The 20,742-nt window shown below is 53.9% G+C and overlaps 1 protein-coding gene across 1 annotated transcript; it reads right to left on the reverse strand.

Annotated features, from left to right (window-relative positions):
* Positions 1 to 604: 604 nt before the first annotated feature.
* On the reverse strand, positions 605 to 7,765 carry PITX1 (paired like homeodomain 1; the record flags this gene model as incomplete). Its single annotated transcript, XM_084215713.1, has 3 exons — positions 605 to 1,932; positions 4,650 to 4,855; positions 7,603 to 7,765. The coding sequence occupies 3 exons, from the start codon at positions 7,763 to 7,765 to the stop codon at positions 1,393 to 1,395; spliced, it is 909 nt and encodes a 302-aa protein (XP_084071839.1). The 3' UTR covers positions 605 to 1,392.
* Between the last annotated feature and the right edge of the window lie 12,977 nt (positions 7,766 to 20,742).

The raw sequence follows: 20,742 nt of genomic DNA on the forward strand, positions 1-20,742 counted from the left end.
CTTCATATGCCTTTTGTATGCGTATTAATAAAAATCATATTTATAATTTCCATGTTTTGTTTGTTGTTTTTATTTTTTTCCAACAAGCACTTGTAAAAGTATCTATATTTACATAATAACACCTTAAGATAATAACACCTTAAGAAATTTTTTTGGTTCCTTGTTTTTCCTTCACATTTAGAAAAGCAAGGAACATTTTCAGCTTTGCTAAGAACCTTTCCGGACGCCGAGACTCTCTGTTTCTCTAGCAGAGATGCAGTATCTGAAATCACTTCATAACAAACCATTTTTCGTCTTTTTTTCAGACTTTATAAACGGGGGTTGGTTTTCCGTTTTACTTTTCAAAGAGAAAAAACACCCCCTGCATTTGAATAAAGATGAATGATAATTTCATTATCAGGATACGACTTTGGATGGGGAAAAAGATGAACAGTTTTCGCATTGCTGAAGGGTTTCTGTGCTCTCTCACAACCGGGGATACTGCAGTCTTTTGGAAAGGATGAAGAGGTAGGAACCTTGAGCTGCTTAGTATCAGGAATGACTGGATTAGAGCTTCCAACTAAAGAAAAAACATCAAGAATCATGCATTTTAAAAACAGTTTATTCAACGGCCAAGGACAATGATCCGGCACAATGCAACGGTAGATATAAATATAACCTTATATAAGTGGTTGACCCTTGTCATTATTATTATTTTAATAGTTTCATACCTAATATTTCAACCATTTTCCCCCTGCAGATTCTACTCTGCGATTTGGTTTTTTTTCCCTCCCCTCTTCCCCCAACCTTTTTTTTTTTTTATTTTTTCCGAGTGTGATTCTGTTTCTCAGTGGTAAACATTAACCAAACTCTTCCCGTGCGACAAGCGGCCAAGAACCGTCCCACCAGCTCTTACCACCGAGGCGTCCCCTCCTGCCGCCCTCCCCGCGGGGCAGCGGCCGCCGTACCGGCTCCTGTGCAAGTTCAAGTAAACACATACAACCCGCATAATCCAGAGAAAAAAATTGCAACTCATCCATGTACCAGATTTCGGTGTCTCTTGCAAAAGTTTTCTGGTCCGTTTACGGTTTTAGATGGAGTTATATAATTTTTTTTAATTTTTAAAAAATATTTTTAAAGCGCTGCTTTGTTGGTTACATCGTTGTTTTGTTTTGTTTTGTTTTTTCCTAGACAGTCGAAGTCCGCGGAGTTTTTGGGGCTTTTTTGGGGGGGCGGGGTGTGTGTGTGTGTGCTTTATAGCTTTATTTTATTTTTTTCCCTCTCTCACTTGCTTGGGTTTTGCTTTTAATCATCATCGGGTTTAATTTTTTTTTTCTTTTCCGTTAAACGTCGCTTTGCTTCTGCTTTGCTTTGTCGGCGGTGCTTTGTCGGAGGTGGTTTGTGTCAAGTCCGTCAACTGTTGTACTGACAGGCGTTTAAACTAGAGCCGGGGCTTTGCAAACTGCTGTAGCCGAAACTGGAGTGCTGCTTTGATTTCAGTCTGAGGCTGGCTAAGCTGGAGTTGCAAGTGTCCCGGTAGACGCTGTAGGGCGAGCCCGGCGGCCCGTAGGGACAGGCCGGCGAGGACATGGCCGAGTTGAGCGAGGAGCCGCTGATGTTGTTGATGTTGTTGAGGCCGGAGTTGGCCATGCCCGGCACGGCCGAGTGGCCCATACTGGAGGGCATGTTCATGGAGGGGATGCTGCTGGGCGCCGAGAACATGGACTGCGAGGACAGGGGGCTCATGGAGTTGAAGAAGGTGAAGCTCTTGGTGGAGAGCGGCGCCGGGGTGAGGCTTTTGGTGGCCCAGTTGTTGTAGGGGTAGCCGGCGTACATGTCATCGTAGGGCTGCATCAGCCCGCTGAACTGGGGCACGTAGCCGTTCTTGCACAGGTCCATCTGCTGGTTCCGTTCCCGCTTTCTCCACTTGGCTCGGCGGTTCTTGAACCAAACCTGCGTGGGGAGGGGGGAGCGACACGTCTCGGTGAGTGCGGGGCCGCAGCAGCCCCCCACCCCACCGCCGGTGCGCAGATGCGCGCAGGGGAGAGCAGGTATCCGCAGCCCAGCGCCTGCTCCCCGCGGCCCTGCCAGCTCGCCCGGGACGCCAGAGCAGGCTCCGCGGCCCCGCACCGCCTGTCCCCGCCGCCCGCCGCCCCGCGGGACGGGGTCCCGCTCCGCAGGGTGCCTGCGCGCACGGCGGGCTCTGCGCGCATCCCTCTCTGTTCTGCGGGATGCGCCGGCCGGGATGCGCGCAGCCGTCCCTGTTCCCTGTGCCGAGGGTGCCTGCGCTGGTGTCCGCGTCCCTCCGGCCCCCGGGTTCCCCCGGCCCCCCGCGTCCCCCCGGCCCCCGCGTCCCCCCGGGCCCCCGCGCCCCTTTCCCGGAGCCAGACGGGGAGCGAAGAGACGGCCCGCTCTGATTAGGGCCGGCTCGCCCCGGCTCTGCCGCGTTTCCGAACGCTAATGCTGTGTAATAAAAGCCCCCTGTTACAGATCATAAAAAAAGGGATTAGATTAGTATGTTTAGGTTTAAAAAAAAAAATAAAATTCAGTCCTCGCATCGCCCTCGGATAGATGCAGCCTCTGCCTTTATATCTAATGAGAATTTACAGCCCTAACCAGGAAACAGGGAAGAGGGGCTGGTCCTGATGTTTGATGTGAAAACCGTTCCAATCTCTGATTGTTTTTATACATAATAATATATATATAATCATATATATACTACATATATAGCCCTCGGAAAGCATTTAAGTCCCCTCTGCTTGAAGCCGGGCAGCCTAAAAAATCTTTAAAAATTGGTTAAAAATCTGCATCCTGCTGCCTGCTGCTGGCGCCCTGTCTGCGAGCCTCCCTTGCAGCATCCTCCCCACCGCAGCCCGGATTTGTCCCACAGAGCCGGGGCCCACGAGCTCCCTGCGGACACCGGGCCCGGCCCCGCGCAGGCTGCGCTCCCTCCGGAGCCGGGGTGGGGGCGGGGGGCGGCTCCTGGGGCCTCCCCTCCCGGCGCAGAAATGGCACAGCTATTATTAAATACCGGGCTCAAGGATGGAAACTCCGTGGGGGAACGGATGGCGGAGTCTATTTTAAAAAATAACAATAATAAAAAGAATCCTGTATAAATAGGAAACGAAAGCCAACATGTTCAAAACCTGTAATATACTCCTCGGAAGGTGCTTCCAGACAGGAATTTCCTGAAAATGAGGGTAATAGTTTTAATTATGGCTCCTAGACATTTTAAAGGAAGGCCCTCATAGCAAATTAAGGTTAGATTTGCAATCTGCCATCTCAAAACATCAAACCCAAACATCTCCACACAGAAGGAGAACGAAATTATGTTAATTGCAACTCATATTTTAGTTATATTTGTTCCCTGAAATATTCAACTAGTATTAATGTTCAGGCTTTGTTTTGTTTTAAACTCAATTAAGACAATGCTTTCAGACGCAATTGTTTCAGATGGGTGTTTACTTTTCAAATGTTTAAAGCAGAATCTCTGTAATCCGATTTGGTCACTCAAGGTTTAATTGCCAAGTTAAAAACAAAAAACGAAAAGAAAAAAAGAAAAAGTGGATTTTCCATGCGGTGGGGCTTTGCTCCGCAGTTCCCGTTTTTCCTGTGCTTATCCCACGGTCCCGCGGTGTGCGACCACTGTCGAAACCGCTCGGGGAAATGTCTCGGGTGGAAAAAAGCACTTGGGAGGTGGACAAACCGAGACACAGCGATAGATCCATAGAGACCGAGCCGCTTCGGCCCGGTCGTTCTTTGCCAGGATCTTTCGCTCGTTAATCTCTCTAAGGAACTGCCGAAGCGTGCGCACACACGCATACATACATACATATATATATAAATATACATACACAAGCACACATATCACATATATGTTTCTAGCCGTGTGCGCCATTACGGAGCCCCTCGAGTCTGGCTAAGAGGGGCGCATATATATATATATGTATACGTACACACACACACACACACACATATATATATTTACTGTATGTGTATACATACACCATATCCATATATATATGGTGGTATAAGCTCCCAAGCGTGTAAAAATCTAGCGCCTTCGCGGTACAAGTTTGTGTCTTCAGCGGGTATTGACTTTGCGACCGCTCCCCAGCCCCTGCCCTTCGCTTTCGGCCTCCACAAAGAGCCCGCGGCCTTGGGGGACGCGAGGCCGGGAGGGGCCGGCACCGAGAGCCGCTCCGTGCGGATTGGAGCTCGCCATCCCGCTGCCGCGATAGCCAGGGGCAGTGGTTTGATAGGAGATGGCCGTGGCGATTACTGGGAATAACCAGAGCAAGGGGAAATTGTTCGGATGGGATTTTGCTCCATCCCTGCGACGCTTTTCGCCCAGTCCAGAGAGTCCTTCTCCCCGCAGTCAGACCCTTCCCCACCCCGGCCTTTCGCCGCTCCCTGCACCGCTCGCCGCCCGCTTTTCGAACCGGTCCCCAGCGCAAGGCCCACGGTCGCTACCCGCTCCGGGCGGCATCTCTCCGTGGCCGAGAGCTGAATTTCTCCTCTCCGACCCGGGCCCCAATTTTGGTCATTAAAATCCAGCCCAGCGCAAACCGCCGCAGCGCTCCCCCAGAAGGGGCGGCTTCCCCGAGCCCCCCACGCTCCGGCGGCCCCAGAGCAGAGTTCGCTCCCGGCGGGGCTGCAGCCCCTCTTACCCGGACTCGGGGCTCGGTGAGGTTGGTCCAGACGGCGATCTCCTCCCGCATGCTCATGTCGGGGTAGCGGTTCCGCTGGAAGGTGGCCTCCAGCTCCTGCAGCTGCTGGCTGGTGAAGTGGGTCCGCTGCCGCCGCTGCTTCTTCTTCTTCGCCGGGTCGTCGGCGGCCCCGTCTTCGTTTTTCTGCTCTCCGCTACGCTCTTTTTCTGCGAGGGGTCGGGTTGGGGATGGTTGGTTTATTTGTTTTTGTTTGGTGGTTTTTTGCTTTAGTTTTTTCCCCAGTACAGGCACACGAAGGCAGACACCCCCGCCCTGCACCCAGCGCTGCCCACCCCACCGGAGGCACGCGTGGGGGCACCCACTCGTGTCCCGCTGGGCCCTGCACCAGCGAGCGCCCCGCAGCCCATCCCGGCCTTTCCCGGCGCGGCTGGGGAAGGAGAAGGGAGCCCTGCCGGGCCCAGGGCACCCCGGCACGCAGCAGGAGGGACCCCCAGAGCGGGCCCGACGGGTGACCGCACTCGTGGGGAGCGGGGTCCCCGTATCACCGGCCGCTCCGCCTTTCTACGGCACCTTCTCGCTCCCTCCAAACCAAAGCGTGATCTTTGCTCCATTGTCTTTGTTGTGCTCGGCCGCGATATTTAACTTTGGAAGGGCAAGGGTGGAAAACCCAGGAGCAATTAATTGCAAAAGGCCCCTCTCCGCTCCCACACTTCATTCTCTTTTCATAATTATTTTATTCTTTATCTCTTAGGATGTTGGTATTTATTTTAACACAGGGCTGAGCGAAGCCCTCCGCAAAAATCCTATCGGAAGAAGGAAAGAAAAAAGAAACCACCCAGGAGGGTTTTCTCGGCCGGGATTTGCGCGGGCTGGGAGCAGGAATTCAATACCGGCCCTGCGAATCCCCTCTCCCCTTTCGTAACGGGCTCTCTGGCTCTCCCAGCCCGGTTGCGGCCCGCTTTGTCCCGGCTGAAGCGTTCGGAGAGGGTCAGAGGGCCCTGAACCAAAGCGCTCCCGGGCTGGGCCCCGCAGGCGCGGGGAAGGTGCGGCCGGGCCGTGCAGGGCCGGGGGCCGCGGCCAAGCCCCGGCCTCGGTCCTGCTGCAGCAGAAGGGAAAAACCGCGGCGAGTTTTCTCCTTTAGAGATTTTTTTCTCCTCCTTTAAAGAGGTTTGTTTTGGTTTGTTTTTAACCCTCTTTGAGAGGGTTTTCTCCCGCCGCCGGCGGGCCCGGGGGCATTTCTACAGCCCCGACCTCTACGAGGTAAGCGGGAGTCTAAAAATAATCGCGCGCTGAATCCAGAGCCCGGGAGGACTCGTCCTTGCAAAGTCACCCTTGGATCGCACCTTGCTGGGAACCCTGCACGGGGAAAGGGGTGAGGGTGCGAGCGAACTTCAGCTGCTCAATGAACCCCAAAAGGGGCCGATGGCTCTGCGGGGTTTGCAGCGAATCCAAGGCCTCTCTGCCCAGACCTCATCGCCCCAGGCCCCTGGTCCCCAGATCGGCCCAGCCGCATGGCCCGGCGGTGGTGGCGAAACAGAAACAAAAATCACCCCCGCCAAAACAAATCCTCCCGCTTTCGGCCGCGCATGGCTCGGACAAACCGGGCCGAGAGGGAGCGGGGGCCATCGGGAGGCGGCAGTGGTCCCGGTGGGCTCCGGGCCCCTCGTCCAGCTCTGACTTTAACTCTCCCGGTCCTCCCTAAAAATCCGGCCCCAGTGCAGGGCTGTGATACAATTCCAAATCATAGGCAAGGCATCTTTAATCGGCTTTTGTAACTATTTTTTCCCCTTAAAAAAATAAAATCTAAAGGTATTTTGCAGGTTCTCGGGGAAGAAAAGCAGGCAGCTCCTCAGCCCTCCGGCAGCACCGAGGGGTCACACACAGGGGTAGGGCAAAATGGAGCAAATCTCCCTCTCTAATCTCCAATAATCCCCTCTAATCTCAGAGTCCCTTCCAGACGCCGGTCTCTAACTTTGTTTGCGAATCAGGCCGGGAGGCACAACCCAAACCCTCTTTATCACCGAGTGCCACTTCGGGACCCACTCTTACAACAGCCACTCTCTCGGCTAAAATTCCCAAGAGCAACAACAGCTACTAGAAAACTAAAATTATATAAAACATAAACTCCCTCTGAAACAGTCTTGCTGGAGAAGGAGTATCACACTCCTTCTTTAAGCTTTTGTTCCTGTCTTCTACCTTTCCCTTGTCATTCTAAAAATGTTGTTGTTTTAATTAAATGCAATCTGAGAGAGCCCAGCGTTCCCTGTAGCCCTCGCACACGGTGAGCAGGGCATGGGGATCCTTCCCTTTTCCTGCGAGGAAAGCGCTCAGCCCCCACGCAAAACCTCTCCGCGGCCGCGCACATCCCCTCCGCGGCGGCCCGCGCTGCCTGCCTTGGCCCCACGCTGCCTCTCCGGCTCTGCCTGCCCTTTCTTTCTTTTTTAATTTTTTTTTTTTCCCTGACAGAGAGATCTTTTTCCATCTCTGCACCACCCTAGCTGGAAAATAAACCCGGGCAAAAGCTGACATTATTTCAGAAACATCCGGCAAAACCGCACTCCCCGAAGAGCCCCCCCTTCCTCCCGACCCCATCAATTAATAACGACAGTTTTTTATTTTAAAATAAATAAAATAAATAAAAGAGAGCAGCTCCTGGGATGGGACCACGGAGCCATGCGTCCCCCCGGCGGGCTGTCAGCGCCGGGCACGCTGGGGGAGGCAGCTCCGGAGAGCCCCTGCCCCCCGCTCCGATTCCCGGGGCTCGGCTGGGATGGAGCCGCCGCGATCACCGGCAGCTCTGGCTCAGCCCTGTCCCTCCATCGCCTCCGGTAGCGCGGGGGGTGCAGGCTCGGCACCCCCGGCCGCCCCGCGGAGGGAAGGCGCGGTGGGGAGGGGGAGGCAGCGCGGGGGGAGCGGGCCGGGGCCGCGGGGGGCGCGGGAGGGGGAGGGTTACCTGGCACCTCCGTGTCGGAGGATTCACTGGCTGAGTTGTCGATCGGGTCTCTGGGTTCCGAGGATCTTTGCAAATGGAAGCTGGAAGCCATGTCATGGGAGGGTTGGGGTCTCAAGCTCTCAGGCAGTCTCTCCAAATTCATTCCACCTTTAAAGGAATCCATGGCAGGGGCGCCGGGCTGCCTGGGGGAGTTTGCAGGTGTTTATTCCACACAGAAAGGAACAAGGAGCTTTTTTTTTTTTTAAAGAAGAAAAAAAAATCAACAAAAACCAAAAGCAAATCCACTTATTACTAACAGTATTATTTTAAGGGTGTCGGAAGCAATCTGGGCAGTGCCTGGAAGGCGGTTGTCTCTGCTGGGGAGAGGTGCGGCGCTCCGGCCGCATAGGCAGGGAAGTGGTAAAGATCCCTTATAGAGAAACGCGAGTTGCGAGTTGGACAGTTTAAAGCTAAAGAGATTAAAGTGACCTGCCCTAGAACAAATGCCTGTAGTTAAACGGGGCTCCTCCCCCTGAAGGTTAAAACCTCCCCGTCTCGCTCATGCATCACTCCATCTAGCGCTGGCCCAGCCCGGCCGCGCGGGACCTAACTCCGCGCTCCCGCCATCCGCGCCCCTTGCGCGCCCGCGGCCAGACCCGCGGGCCCCCGCCGCCCCTGCCCGGCCCCCGCCGCCTGGCCGCGGCTCCTTCGGGAGTGCCTTCCCTCTTCTTGTTTTCATCCGCCTCCTCCCCCAAGCCCGGTGATGTATTAAAAATATTTCACAAACGAATGGAAAGGTGGACAATCCTCTGGGGACCCCCGCCCGCTCCCAGCACCCCGTCAGTTCGCCCCCCTCCGTAATCCCCTGCCGGCCGGCAGCGCGCAGGTTGCCCCCCCGCGCAGCACGGCAGCCCCACGGGTACCCCCACACCCTTCCAGACAGGGCCTCACGACCCGCGGAACCTCCGCACCCGGCAGGGGATGCGCACCCGCGCACTCTTCAGGGTCTCTGCGCGGGGCTAAGCGACCCCACCACACGTTTCAGTCGCACGGGGAAGATGTTCCTGGAGGGGTGCTCGGGCTGTGGGCTCTGTCGGAACTGGTTTTAACCTTTTTAAACATTATTTTACAGGCTGCGGGAGTTATAAGAACGCTGCCCGGGCCCTGCCTGGCAGCCGGGGGAGCGCAGCCCGGGGAGCAGCGGCAGTGCCATCTCTCCCATCACATCATCTTTCAGCACATGATTAATAACAAATAATTTTCCTGCTGCAGCCGAACTTGCAGTGACCCTCGGGAGGGGTCTCTGCGACTGTGGCAGTCCGGGGGCCTGGGCAGCCGGTGGGGAGGAGGGTGGGAGACCCCCACCCCTCCTCGGAAGAACCCCTCTCCTGCATCGATCCCCGGTGCACCCCGTCCCGAGGCAGGGGAGGGTGGAGCAGGGCCCGTCCCCTGTGCGGCCCACGCAGGCCGGGATAGGGCCTTAGTCCTCCTGGATACACCTCGGTGTTATGGCAAAGTTGAAAAACTCACGGGGGAAGGAAGGTGGGAACCGCGGGTGCCGGGGGTGAGAGGAAAGGGGAGAAGGGAAATGGGAGGAAGACCCCGGCTCTGGCTGCCTAGGGAAAGGACCCTCTCCCCTCTCCACTTTCTCGGCTCATTTTAACTGATCTATCCTGACACTCTATTTTGCTTTCAAATCAAGTAAAGATGTGGGAGAGAACTTTTGAACTGTTTTATGGAAAAGTGGAGGGAAGCAGTGTTCCAGCCGCGCCGGCTTTTTCCGACCTCGCCGAGGTGATGGAGTCGGGCCCGCCCCGCACCCCCGGCAGCACCCCTCAGGGCCTGGGGAGCCCAGGCGTGGGGAACCCAAAGCTTCGAATCCCTTCTCCTCTGGTCTTTAGCACCGTTCGGGGGATGCACATGTGGGTGCTGTGAGGGTCAGCTCTCCCGAGCTCTCTTTCTTTTTGTTGATTTTTTTTTTTTTTAGTGACATCTTGATGTCCTTCTGCCTGTTCGCCTCTCCCGGCTGAACTTCGCCCAGGAGTCTGCAAACGACTGGGAATTTCAGCACCCGAGGTGAACCAGACAACCTCGGGGCTGTTTAAGATGGACGTGGTTTAAAATGCAAATATTTACCAGGGTCTCTGAGCCTCAAGGGGCTCAGCTGATGCAGGAGGCACGGGAAGGATGGAGACCTCCGCCAGTGTGAGAAGCAGGAGGTGGGAGCGGCCTTTCTCCCAAGGAGGAGGGAGGTGAATATACTGCAAATGTGCCTCGTGTCTGAGACCCTTCACCGTCCCCTTTTTTCACTTTATTTCCTGGATGGGCCTGCGGGGGCTCCCCCACCCTCGGCGGAAGGGGGACGGAGAGCAGCGGGCCGTGCTGGAGGGAGGCGTTGACCTTAAGGGTCTTTTTCAACCTTGATGGTTCTATGATTCCACGAGTCTGCCAACAGCCTGGCTCCGCTCCGGCTATTTTAAACCCACTGCTCACAGCAGCCTCTGAACCGGAGGAAGCCCTTTTTCGTTCCTTTTAATTTTCCTTTTTTTTTTTTTTTTTTTTTAAATAATGCGCCGAATTACCTTTTTTTTTTTCTAGTTTTAAAATATTCGTTCTAGGTTCAATTCCTCCCGGCTGGGCGCAAAGATAGGCTCTGCCCGGGCACGGGCAGCGACCGCGGTAACGCCGGGTCCGGTTGTCTTCCCAGGCGACCGCAGCCCTCCGTTCCTCCTGGGGTGTCACCGGGGCAGCCCTCGGGAGCCAGAGCAGCTCCTGGTTCTCCCCTGACCGTCTCCATGAGCGTCCACCCCGGGCCGTGGCGTGGGCGGGCATTCACTGCTCACCTGAGCGCGGGTCGGCAGTGGGAGAATGTAACTATATAATCTATATCATAGGTCTGTCCAATCTAATCTTATATCCATCTAATCCATACCATGAATCTGTCTTCTCTGTGTGTCACATATGCCTTTCGTGGATTTAAGGGCATCCTCTCACTCAGCGCTCTGTGCAGAGGGCACAGTCCTACAGCACAGAACCAAATCCTCCTGGTTATTCCCGTTGCTGCTCCCGACACCTATGTCACGACAGCAGAGCGCGCCTCCAGGTTTGCGCTTTCTTCTCTTCCCTCCCATCCCAGCGCGCTCTCCTTTCGGGATGGCGAGGACATCTCTGCGCCGGCAACTCTTTCCACTGGGCGCTACGTCACGGGTCCATTCGCGTGACGTCATTCGTTGCCTCCCTGACTTAACGTCACACCTTTCGGCCAGGCCACGACCCAAGGCAAATCTTGGTGTCCCACTTGGAGCCGGCTGCTCTCCCCGGGATTTGGAAGAGGCCCAGCGGCCCCGCTGGTCGGGCAGGACGGGGGCATCGGGCTCGGGTGCCCCTTCCTCCCACCGCCTCGGGGGGCTGGGGAGCTGCGGGCAGGAGGAGGAGCCGTAGCAGCCCGGCCGCAGAGATCCCACCAGGACGTCCCTGGGGAGCCGCGACCTGCGTGGGCGTGGGAAGGGCCGGGCAGAGGCGGAGGGAGCGCAGGGCAGGGGCGAGCGGGACCCGGGGAGCTCCGGCGGGGACCCGGGGTAGCGGGACAGCTTGGCGTGGGAACGCTCCGCGCGGGGTGGCCGGAGCGCACCGCCGCTCCGCGCCCGCGCAGCCACCGCGCTCCCGGCACCCCCGGCTGGGGACTGCGTCAGGGATCTGTAAAACGCTGGAAACCCGCAAATAAAACCGCACCACTTCCTCCTGCTATAAATAACCCCAGAACTAAGGATGGCGCTTAGAACCAAATCAGCGCTGGCCACGCCAGTGACAGCCCCATGGAGAAGAGACGTTCTGTCCGAGAGCGGGACTCTCACTGTCCCCGCGGGGACAGCGCCATTTCACCCCCAGGTGTCTGGAGGGGGTCCCTGCTTTCAGAAAAGCGCTCCCATCCCCGGCTGGTTGCGGTGGTTGCAGCCAATGCCAAACCACCTGGGCCATATATCAGGTGGTGAAGTTCGGTCTCTGCCAGCTTTTCCTTTTCAGATTTATTACCATTGTATAGACTCAGATTCAGTCTATAAATTATTGGGAATTGTTACAAAAATGAAGACACGTCCTCCAAGCACACCTCTACCCGAGAAGAGAGGGAAGCCTTGTGAGAAACAGAGCTTCAGTGAGGCAAGAGACGAGGGAGAAGCCCCCCAAGGCAAACCCAACCAAATTCAGTTCAACCAAACCCAGCCAAACGCAGTCCAAACAACTCCAATTCAAACAAACTCAGTCCAACCAAACCCAACCCAGTTCAACCAAACTCAAGTCCACTCAGCCAAACCAAACCAAACCAAACCAAACCAAACCAAACCAAACCAAACCAAACCAAACCAAACCAAACCAAACCAAACCAAACCAAACCAAGCCGCAACGAATGCAACCAGACCAAGCCAAGCCAAACCCAAACAATGCGATCCCAGCCAAACCAAGACCGCCAGCCTCCCTCGGCACCCCCTTTGCTGAACCCAGGAGACCGGACCTGCTGCAGGAAAACAACTTTTAATAACGGAACCATCCAAATGGGGGCACGGGCTCGCTTTGCTGATGCGCGGCTCTGGCCCAAGGGTGACCACGCGTGTCGGAAGCAGCAGGGTCCGGCGGTGCGCGCTCGCTCGAGTGTGCGCAGGACGGCGCGGTGCCCGCGGTGCCCGCGGAGCGCACTGAGGGGGCAGCGGCTGTTGTTGCACTGTACCGTGGGGGTGGTGTCCGTTGGGGAAGTGTTCCAGGGGTGTCCTGCCCGAATACAGCATCACCCCAAATGAAAAGCGTGACCCTTACGCACAAGGTGGAGATCCGCGTATATGCCCCCATGCAGAGCAAAGCTCCGCTCTCCCCGCGCGACCGTGGCCCCGGCCTGAAGGGAAAAGGAAGCAAAACCCTAAAACGGCGAAAGGAGTCACAGAACCCCCCGACCTCTGCCGGAGCTAGAGCCGGGTCCCCCGCGGGCGGGGTGGAGTGGGAAGCAGAGAGAGGGAAGAAACCCAGCCCGAAGTGCGTGTTAAATCGCTCAGGAGGGGAAGGTGGAAAATTACGCTGGCTCCCGGCCGGCCTGTCCTCCTCTACGCAGCCAGGACAGCAATTTTCCTAAGAAGTAGAGCAAAACGAAAACAGCCCTTTTTGGACGCGTAGCCTTCGTCCCTCCATATGTCGGCCAAGCCTCCGCCTTCCGCGGGAGCGCAGGGCCCCTCCGCGCCGCGGATGCTCTGCGGGAGGGTTTCCAGCGGCCGCTCCCGGCCCCCCTGGCCTCCCACTGCCTCCCTGCCCCATCCCGCTCCCCTCGGTCCGGCCGACCCTGCCCCACCGCCTTGGCTCTCCCCGCCACTGAAACACGATGGGGGAAACACACACGGAGGTGTCTGGTCCTGGACACTTCCCGGGGCACCTGGGATACCCGGGGCTGCCTCCCCGCCCCGCCAGCCGCATCCCGCTCCGGGGCTCCCCCGGGCGCGGCGGCCAGCGGCAGCGCTTGAAAAAACTCGGGATGAAAAAGTTGAAGGCTTAATGTTTTCTGACAGATACAAATGATACCCCAAGGCTTTCTTGAAATGCAACGACTGACGGCTGGAGAAACGTTTTTTTTTTTTATTCCCCTTTCTGCAGCTGGAAGCAGCCGGGGGTGGAGTGGGATGGTGCTGGTTCACTTCGTCCGTCATTCTACCAGTACCACGAAAATAAAACCATTTTGTAGATGTCCGACGTGGGACAACTACTTTTAACCCCAAACCCCTGGCGGCACAGTCTCACCCTTGCCAGGAGCTGCCTTCCAGCCCTCCTCGCATCCGTCAGACCACAGGCACTGAACTCTGCTGCAAGAAAATATGAATTTGCTGCTAGCAGCGGTTTGGATTTGTCTCTGATAAACCTGATGTGAGTGGGAGAGTGTCAGTGCACTGCAGTGACAGCGTCGGAGCATGGACAGCTCAGGAATACGGGTTTTTTTTCCCTAGGTGGGGAAAAAAGAGGGGAAAATCACAATATAGCCACACAATTCCCTCCCTGGGCAGAGCGAACATGCTTTTCTGATTAATTGACGGAGGAAGGGGCACCGGAGTTTGCTAGGAAGCCTGCTCATATTACTCTGTGCATCTTTAGATCCCAAAATGTGGCTCTTTTGTGGGCTCAAAAAGATGCTTCTGAAACAGGATAATCAGAGGCCCGAACACTCTGTTGGCATTTGTTGAAGACTTCTTCAGGAGAAAAAAGAGGTTACATTTAGAATGAACGACATTAGGTTTCCTTGTGGGTTTCCCCCACCTTGTTTTGTGCGAGCAAGCTCTTAATTGCTCCAGCATTTGGATGGGGAAACACATTTCCATTCAAGAGGACATTTCCTGAAGGACCGAAATATTCTAATAATGTGCTGGACTCTTTAATGTGCTTAGAACAGCAGCAAATCTTCGCAAGACCTGCACATTTCCTGCCTTAAAATGCAAAATCAGAGAAATAATTAACCTTTGAGCACATTCAGCCCATCTTCTATATTATTTTGTTTATTTTCCCTCCTTTTACACTTTTTTTTTTTATTTTAAAATTTTCCGCTTACTTTCTTTCCTTCTCCTCCTCGTCCCTCCCCATATTTTTTTCCTCCTCTCTCCTTCCAATTTTTTCTTCTGGCTTCTTTTCTTATTTCCCCCCAAAGGGCTGATCTCGCCCCGCTGCCCGGCAGCACCGCGCTGCTCCCGGCGCAGCTCCGCTCGTCTCCACTGGCCCAGGAGCAAACACCGCCGAGATAAAGGCACGGGACACTTTTCTTTCCAGTTTCATTGTGGGAACGGCCGTATCTTAACGGGCACATCTCGGGAGAGATAGGAACACACCGCCTTCCAGAGGGCTGTGCTAATCAGCGCGCCGGGTTAGATATAAAAGTTCAGGGCAAATAAAACGAATTAGTTTTATTAGCACGTTTAGGAGGCGGTCTAACGAAGGAATTCCGCTTTACTAGAGAATGTTTTCTCCTCCCCTTTTGTTATTTAGAAGCAATTTATATCCGAGCGGTTCATCACGGGAGGGAAATAATGAATTGTTTAATTTCGGTCATTTTCTGGGAGAAACGTGCTCCCTTCTCTAAGCCCGATAAGGAGGAGTTATTTATATAAATATAAATATATATATTTGGAAATACACATTTTCATAATAACACATGCATGGACAATGAAACGCACAGGAAAGGAGAGGTGGCAGAACCACCAGGTTATTGTTCGGCACTGGGTTTCGGTAGGAAAAATCTGCCTCGGTCTCAGGCGCCTCTAACTCGTCTAAAACTTTCCCAGGGAAATGTGGCCACGGCTCCAGCGCGGGATTTCCAAGGACTTTGTTCTTATTTCAGGCAAATGACGGATTTTTGGGGAAGTTCCGCCAGTGAAGTAGACCTCAGGAAATATTCGGAAGTCAGTTTTTATATAGGAGGCTGGAGCTGGCGCAGGGAATAACCTGGAGAACATGGACTTTGGTTTGTTAAGTGGAAAATATATATATTTAAATTGTTATTAAAAAAAGCAAACAACATCTCGGTTCTCAATTCAAGCACTACGTATCATTTTATGTTCAATTTCTCACTGGGGCTTTGTGTTTGTCTGCAGTGTGATTGTCAAAATTTGGGAAAAGGGGACGAAATAATAGAAAATAATAGAAGTAATAGAAAACTCGCTTAGTGACAAAGTATTTAACGCGAGACTAAAACCGAAATACCCGAAAGATAACATCGGTGGGCATTCCTCAAGTCCATTTAAGCAGGGTTAACACGCGGAGAAAAATAATTTCTCCCCCCCGTTCCAGGACTTTGCTCCGCCACAGGAGCTGCGTGGAAACCGCGATACATGTACTTCCCAAAGATGGTGCCTATTTTTCAAATTAAAATAAAAACAAAACCAAAACAACCCAAACCAAAAAGAGGAAAGCACAGGAGCTGTAGAATATTATTTTCCTGAGAAGGAAAATTCATCGACGGCCCAGGGTCTCTCTGCCCGCCCGCCCTGTGCATCCCCGGCAGCAGCTGTCTCTTTACCGCGGCAGCACAGCCCCGCTGAGGCACCGCGCAGCCCCGGGCCGCATCACCCACACCCCCGGCTCGTTCCGGGGAGCCCCAGCCCCGCCGGGGCCGCCCGAGGCTCCGGGCATCGCTGCAGCACCGGCGCTGCCGCCACCGGCCTCCCCGCCGAGCGCACCGGGACGAGCCGCGGAGCGTCCCGAGCAGCAGCGCTGGGGGCTGGAAACGTTACTGGTGCGTTTGGAAAAAAGAATTAAATATATATACATACATAAAAAAAATATAAAATGAGGTAACCCCTCTGGAATTGCCTTTCCCAGCGCATTTGTCAGAACTGACGAAGCGCAGAGGCCCCGAAAGAATTTATACACGGTATAAAGATGTCAAGGACTGCGCGGAGAGCGGAGCGGGGAGCGCGGGCGGGAGGCGAGGCGAGGCCGCGGGCAGGGGCGCTCCCCGCGCCGCCGCACGCCCGGCTCGGCTTTGTCTCGCGGCCCCGGAACGCTCCGCACCCCCGGAACGCTCCGCACCCCCGGCCGCGCCCGCGGCCCCGCGGAGAGCCCCGAGGAGGCGAGCGGGGCCGGGGGCAGGACGGCTCCGCGGGACGGGCGCGGCACTGGCGGCGTGGGGCGGGCCGGGAGCGGGATGCACGCGTGGGGCGGGCCGGGGCACCGGCCGGCCGGGAGGGACGGGCGGGACACGCGTGGGGCGGGCCGGGAGCGGGATGCGCGCGTGGGGCGGGCCGGGCGCGGCGGGGACGCGCGTGGGGAACTCACCGGGCGGTGCGCGCGGCGGCGGCGGGGTGCCGGGCCCGGCGGGCGCTGTGCGCGCCCCGGCCGCCGCTTCAGGGTTTTCTTGGGAGATTTCCCCGTCTCCTCCTGACGTCAGCCCCGTCCCAGGGTGCCGCAGACGGGGGAGGGCCGGGGCCAGCGCCGCCCGCACCGGGAGACCGGCGCGCCGGCCGCCCCGCACCTCCGTCCTGCCGCCCAAGGCATCCCCGAGCCCGGCCCCCCGCTCCGGCGGCTCCCGCCCGGCCGAGCCTCTCTCGGGGGGCGGCTTCGTGCTCCTGGCTACGCGGCCCTTGCCCTCTCCATTTCCTCCCGGCTGGGGCTTTTGTCCGAGGGGACAGGTACAAGGAATGGCCTCGTTTTTTACTTCTTTTTCCACCCCCTGAAATACGGTCTTGTTTCAGGACTTCAGTGTGGAGCTGGGAGCACGGCGCTGAGCACCCGGGGAAGGCTGCGGGCAGCGGCCAGGGCTGCCCGGTCTGGAGGATGAAGGGCTCCAGGAGATGCTTGCCTGGGTCATATCAGCACACTGAGGTCACTGCTCATTCCCAGGCCCTTGGTCTGCTTTAATTTTCCAGGGATGCTTCTGGAGTTCCAGAAACTGCACTTCTCATACCTACCCCCTGGAAGTTTCTTTCTTGAGAGAAAAACACAAAAGTCATGCAGTGATCAAGCAAACACGACAGCAGGGGTGTGCTTAGGGCTTTCCTAAGTAGAGCAGGTCACACACAGGCTATAACTGTAGCTGAAAATGAAGGACAATGAATATGGAATGGATCAGAAAGATAAATAGCATAAAATCAAGAACAGTGCAGTCCCACACTTGCCATTTGTTATAGAGAGAAGAAATAAATGGGATTCACATGTCGAGCATTAGCTGGTTGTTAGTCTGTAAGATAATATTAACTTCAGCGCTTACTGGTTTACTCCAGTTTTCCAGAGGCAGTTCCAGGAGGCACCAGCCTGTAATTTAGGATGGCACATACTGTGTGAAAGAGGCTTTGGCACTGGGGCCTACCAGCACATCAAGGTGATATTAACATAATAAAACTTTTGGAGAGGGAGTAGGAGCTCATAAATTAATGCATTCTACTGTTTTAATGCTGGGAGCTAACAATGTGTTTCCTGTTCAGCTGATCATCTCCTCTGCAGCCTAACAGCTGTTTTAAAGGTGCTGTGAAACTGAAAAGAGGGAAGATGATTGTCTTTAAATCAATGTTTAATGATGTGTTATTAGGAGAAAAGTCTTTCTCTAGCAGATGTTTACATGTTGAGGATGAAGGGGAGCTTCCCAGGCTGCCTGCCTGCCTGAGATGCTGGGGAGACACCCTGAGTCCTACCAGCCTTGCAGATGGGCCAGCGCCAGGGCACAGCTCCCTTAGCACCAGGAGAGGCTTTGCCCAGGTCTGTGGGTGGGTGCTGAAGAAATTCTTCAGGGATGTTGGACTAGAAGATCTCCAGTGGTCCCCTCCTACTGTACCCAGCCTGTGATTCTGATTCTCTGAAGGTTTTCATGTAATTTGAGTAATGACTATGGGCAGGTGAATAGGGCAAATACTGGGCTGTGGCTGTCAAGGTCCTTCCTCCATAAAGATTGAATATGGATGATGGAATATCCCCCAGCCCAGGATCCTCCTTCTGGAAGGGCAAGCTCAGAGTGGATCCCCTTTTAGAGGGGATCAAAAGACCTCTGGAGAGGCAAACAACTGGTCAGAGACCACCCAGCAGGGTAGTGGGGCTGGCTTGTGGCCTCTGGCTGCAAGGACAGATTGCCTACAGATTCCACCCCTCCTAGTCTGGGAGACACACCCTTGCACATCACTGAATGTGTATTACGGGTTGGAAGCCTGACTGAGCTCCTCAGCCACACAGGTCAGTTGGACTGAGACATTTCTGAGCACTAACAGCATTGACAGCAAGCTTCAGGTGCTAGAGAAACAAATGTAGCTTCGAGGCAAGATGTAGGAGTGAACTGAGGTAAGGTGGAAATAGAAGCTGTGGGTATAAGCAGGCGCCTAAATAATGTTATTTCCTACCCACTCGGTTCAGAGATGGATTAATTAGTCTCAGTGTCTGCTTTTCTCAGCTTCCAGACTAAAAGATGGTCATTGCAAAGCTTCTCCCCCAGAGATGACATCAGAAGAATGTCATCTCCAGGGGACACCAGGGCTTGAGCCCAAATGACAGCGAGGAGCGTCCAGTGCTGTAGGGGTTGGGAGGGAAGGGCACCTCACCACCAGGTGACCTTCCCAATGCCAACCAAACCAGCATCAAATCACCTCCAAGCCAAGCCTGCTCCCAAAAGTATTGTTTCCACAGCCAAGATGGTATTCTGTGTGATGGGGACACAGATTGTTCCTACATAAAGAGAAGAAACCTTTGCATTTTCTTTTTTAAACCATCACAAACATTCATTAAAAGAACGTCTCTCCATATTTCCAAATATAGTGAAGAAATGACTCTCCAAACTCACCCATTCCTTTATTTGCAGTCTTCCCTGTTAGTCCATCCTTGGAATAGTGTCTAAAAGGCCACATTGCTTCTCTGGGAGAAACTGGGATGTTTGGAACATGACTGGATTGTAACATTTCTAAGCTTCCCAGAAGAGGCAAACTGTAAAAGAATAAGCTTCTTTCTTTGCACGCACATTTGTTTTGGAGCCAAATGGAAAGGAGAGCTCAGAAAAAGAAATGACAAATTGTTTGGAAAATATTGTCCTTCCCAAGACAGGCCTAAGCATATGGGGGGAAGGGAGTCAATAATGAAATTTTCTCTCTATATATGAGTCCAGCAGTCCTCCCATCCACTCCGCTGGGAGCTTGGTGTGAGTCAGGCCTGCAAGATCATCCATTCAGGGCAATATTTCCAGAACTTCAGTCTCCTCCCTGCTTCACTCTTATTCCCCACTGAAAGAAGTCTACATCTCGGATTTATGGGAAGAGCAGTGGGATGAGACCCAGTGCTGTCCCCGTTTCCCCCTAACCTCATCCACAGCCTGACATCGCTGATGGAAAACGTGTCCATCATGAAGGAAAAGCAGAGCAGCTCTGACACTTAAAAAATGTGAGTTTATGCAAGAGAAATTAAGCATGAGCACTGGGAGAAGTCCTTTTTCCAGCCCTGCCCAGTCTCCTGGTGTGATTCCAGCACGTTGTATGAGGTTTATGTGCTTGCAACCAACTACGCTGACCTCTCGCCAGGACGTGGGCAGGTTAAGGCAGAAAAAGGTGTTGGACAAATAGGAGAAGCTATACAAGAGCAGAGTTTATTGGCATTTTGATCATGCTTATGAAAGGCTCTTGCAGCTGCCCTGGATCAATAAAGCTAGACCTAAACCCTCTGTGGAAAGAATGAGGTGGGCATCTCTGCCTTGTGGTTAGACGGAAACAGAGGAAACATTTGTTGTGGCAAGGAAATCCCTTCACTCCTTTAAAATCACTGAATTTTCACATCATTGCCATCTTTGAGTAATAAACACACGTGATATTAATGCAGCCCAAACTACTAATAGTGACAGCTATGCAACAAAAAAACCCAAACTGCAGCAATTGTGTGGTCAGCAATTAGCAGCAGCCAGAGCCTTGAAAGATGTTGGGAAAGAAGTTTCTTTTGTGTGTGTGGTTGTGTTTATTCCCTGGTGACATGCTGCTAACAAGCTGCAAACCAAGGATCACCCACAACAAACAGAAACAAACAAACAAAGTTTTGTAGAGAGTGGTAATACTTAGCTTAATTCTCTTAAAAAATAATTATAGCCCTGTTTGTGACAACTGGAAAGGCCACATTTACTCCAATAAAACTGCTTGCTATTCTTCAGGATGACATTTGGAGATGTTTTCTTATACAATGTAAATGTTAATGGGAGTAGATCTCCATCAATGAAATATTGATGTATTTCTCATCTTTGCACTTGCAGGATATTTTGATTCTTCAGCTTGTGGTCAGTTGTTTACTTGCCAGTGAAATCACACATTTAATGATGTTCCAGAGATCTGTTGGAGGACTGACTGCCAAAGAACAGAGTCTTGGGGATTTGGGCATTGGGGAAAAGTTACTTAAGATCTAGACATCGATCCAAATATCTCTAGTGCATTCTGTTCCATGCATTCTGGGTTTTGGGGAAGGGGATAAATGGTCCATATACCTTCAAATTAACCCAGATGCTTCCTGTGCTCTCACAAGGTAGTTGCTACCTCTGACTACAAATACTGTGTTGTGCTTGGTATTATTCACCGATGCTTTGAGAGCACAGCAGTGTCTCAGCTCATTCACAGTCTGAATGCCACACTGGATCTGCATGTGCCCTGTATTAGACCCTGGCATCTACTCAAACCAGCTTCTTAGACCCAATATGGG

This window comes from Fringilla coelebs (genome assembly GCF_963513975.1).
Source record: "Fringilla coelebs genome assembly, chromosome: 15".
In the NCBI taxonomy this organism is placed as follows: domain Eukaryota; kingdom Metazoa; phylum Chordata; class Aves; order Passeriformes; family Fringillidae; genus Fringilla; species Fringilla coelebs.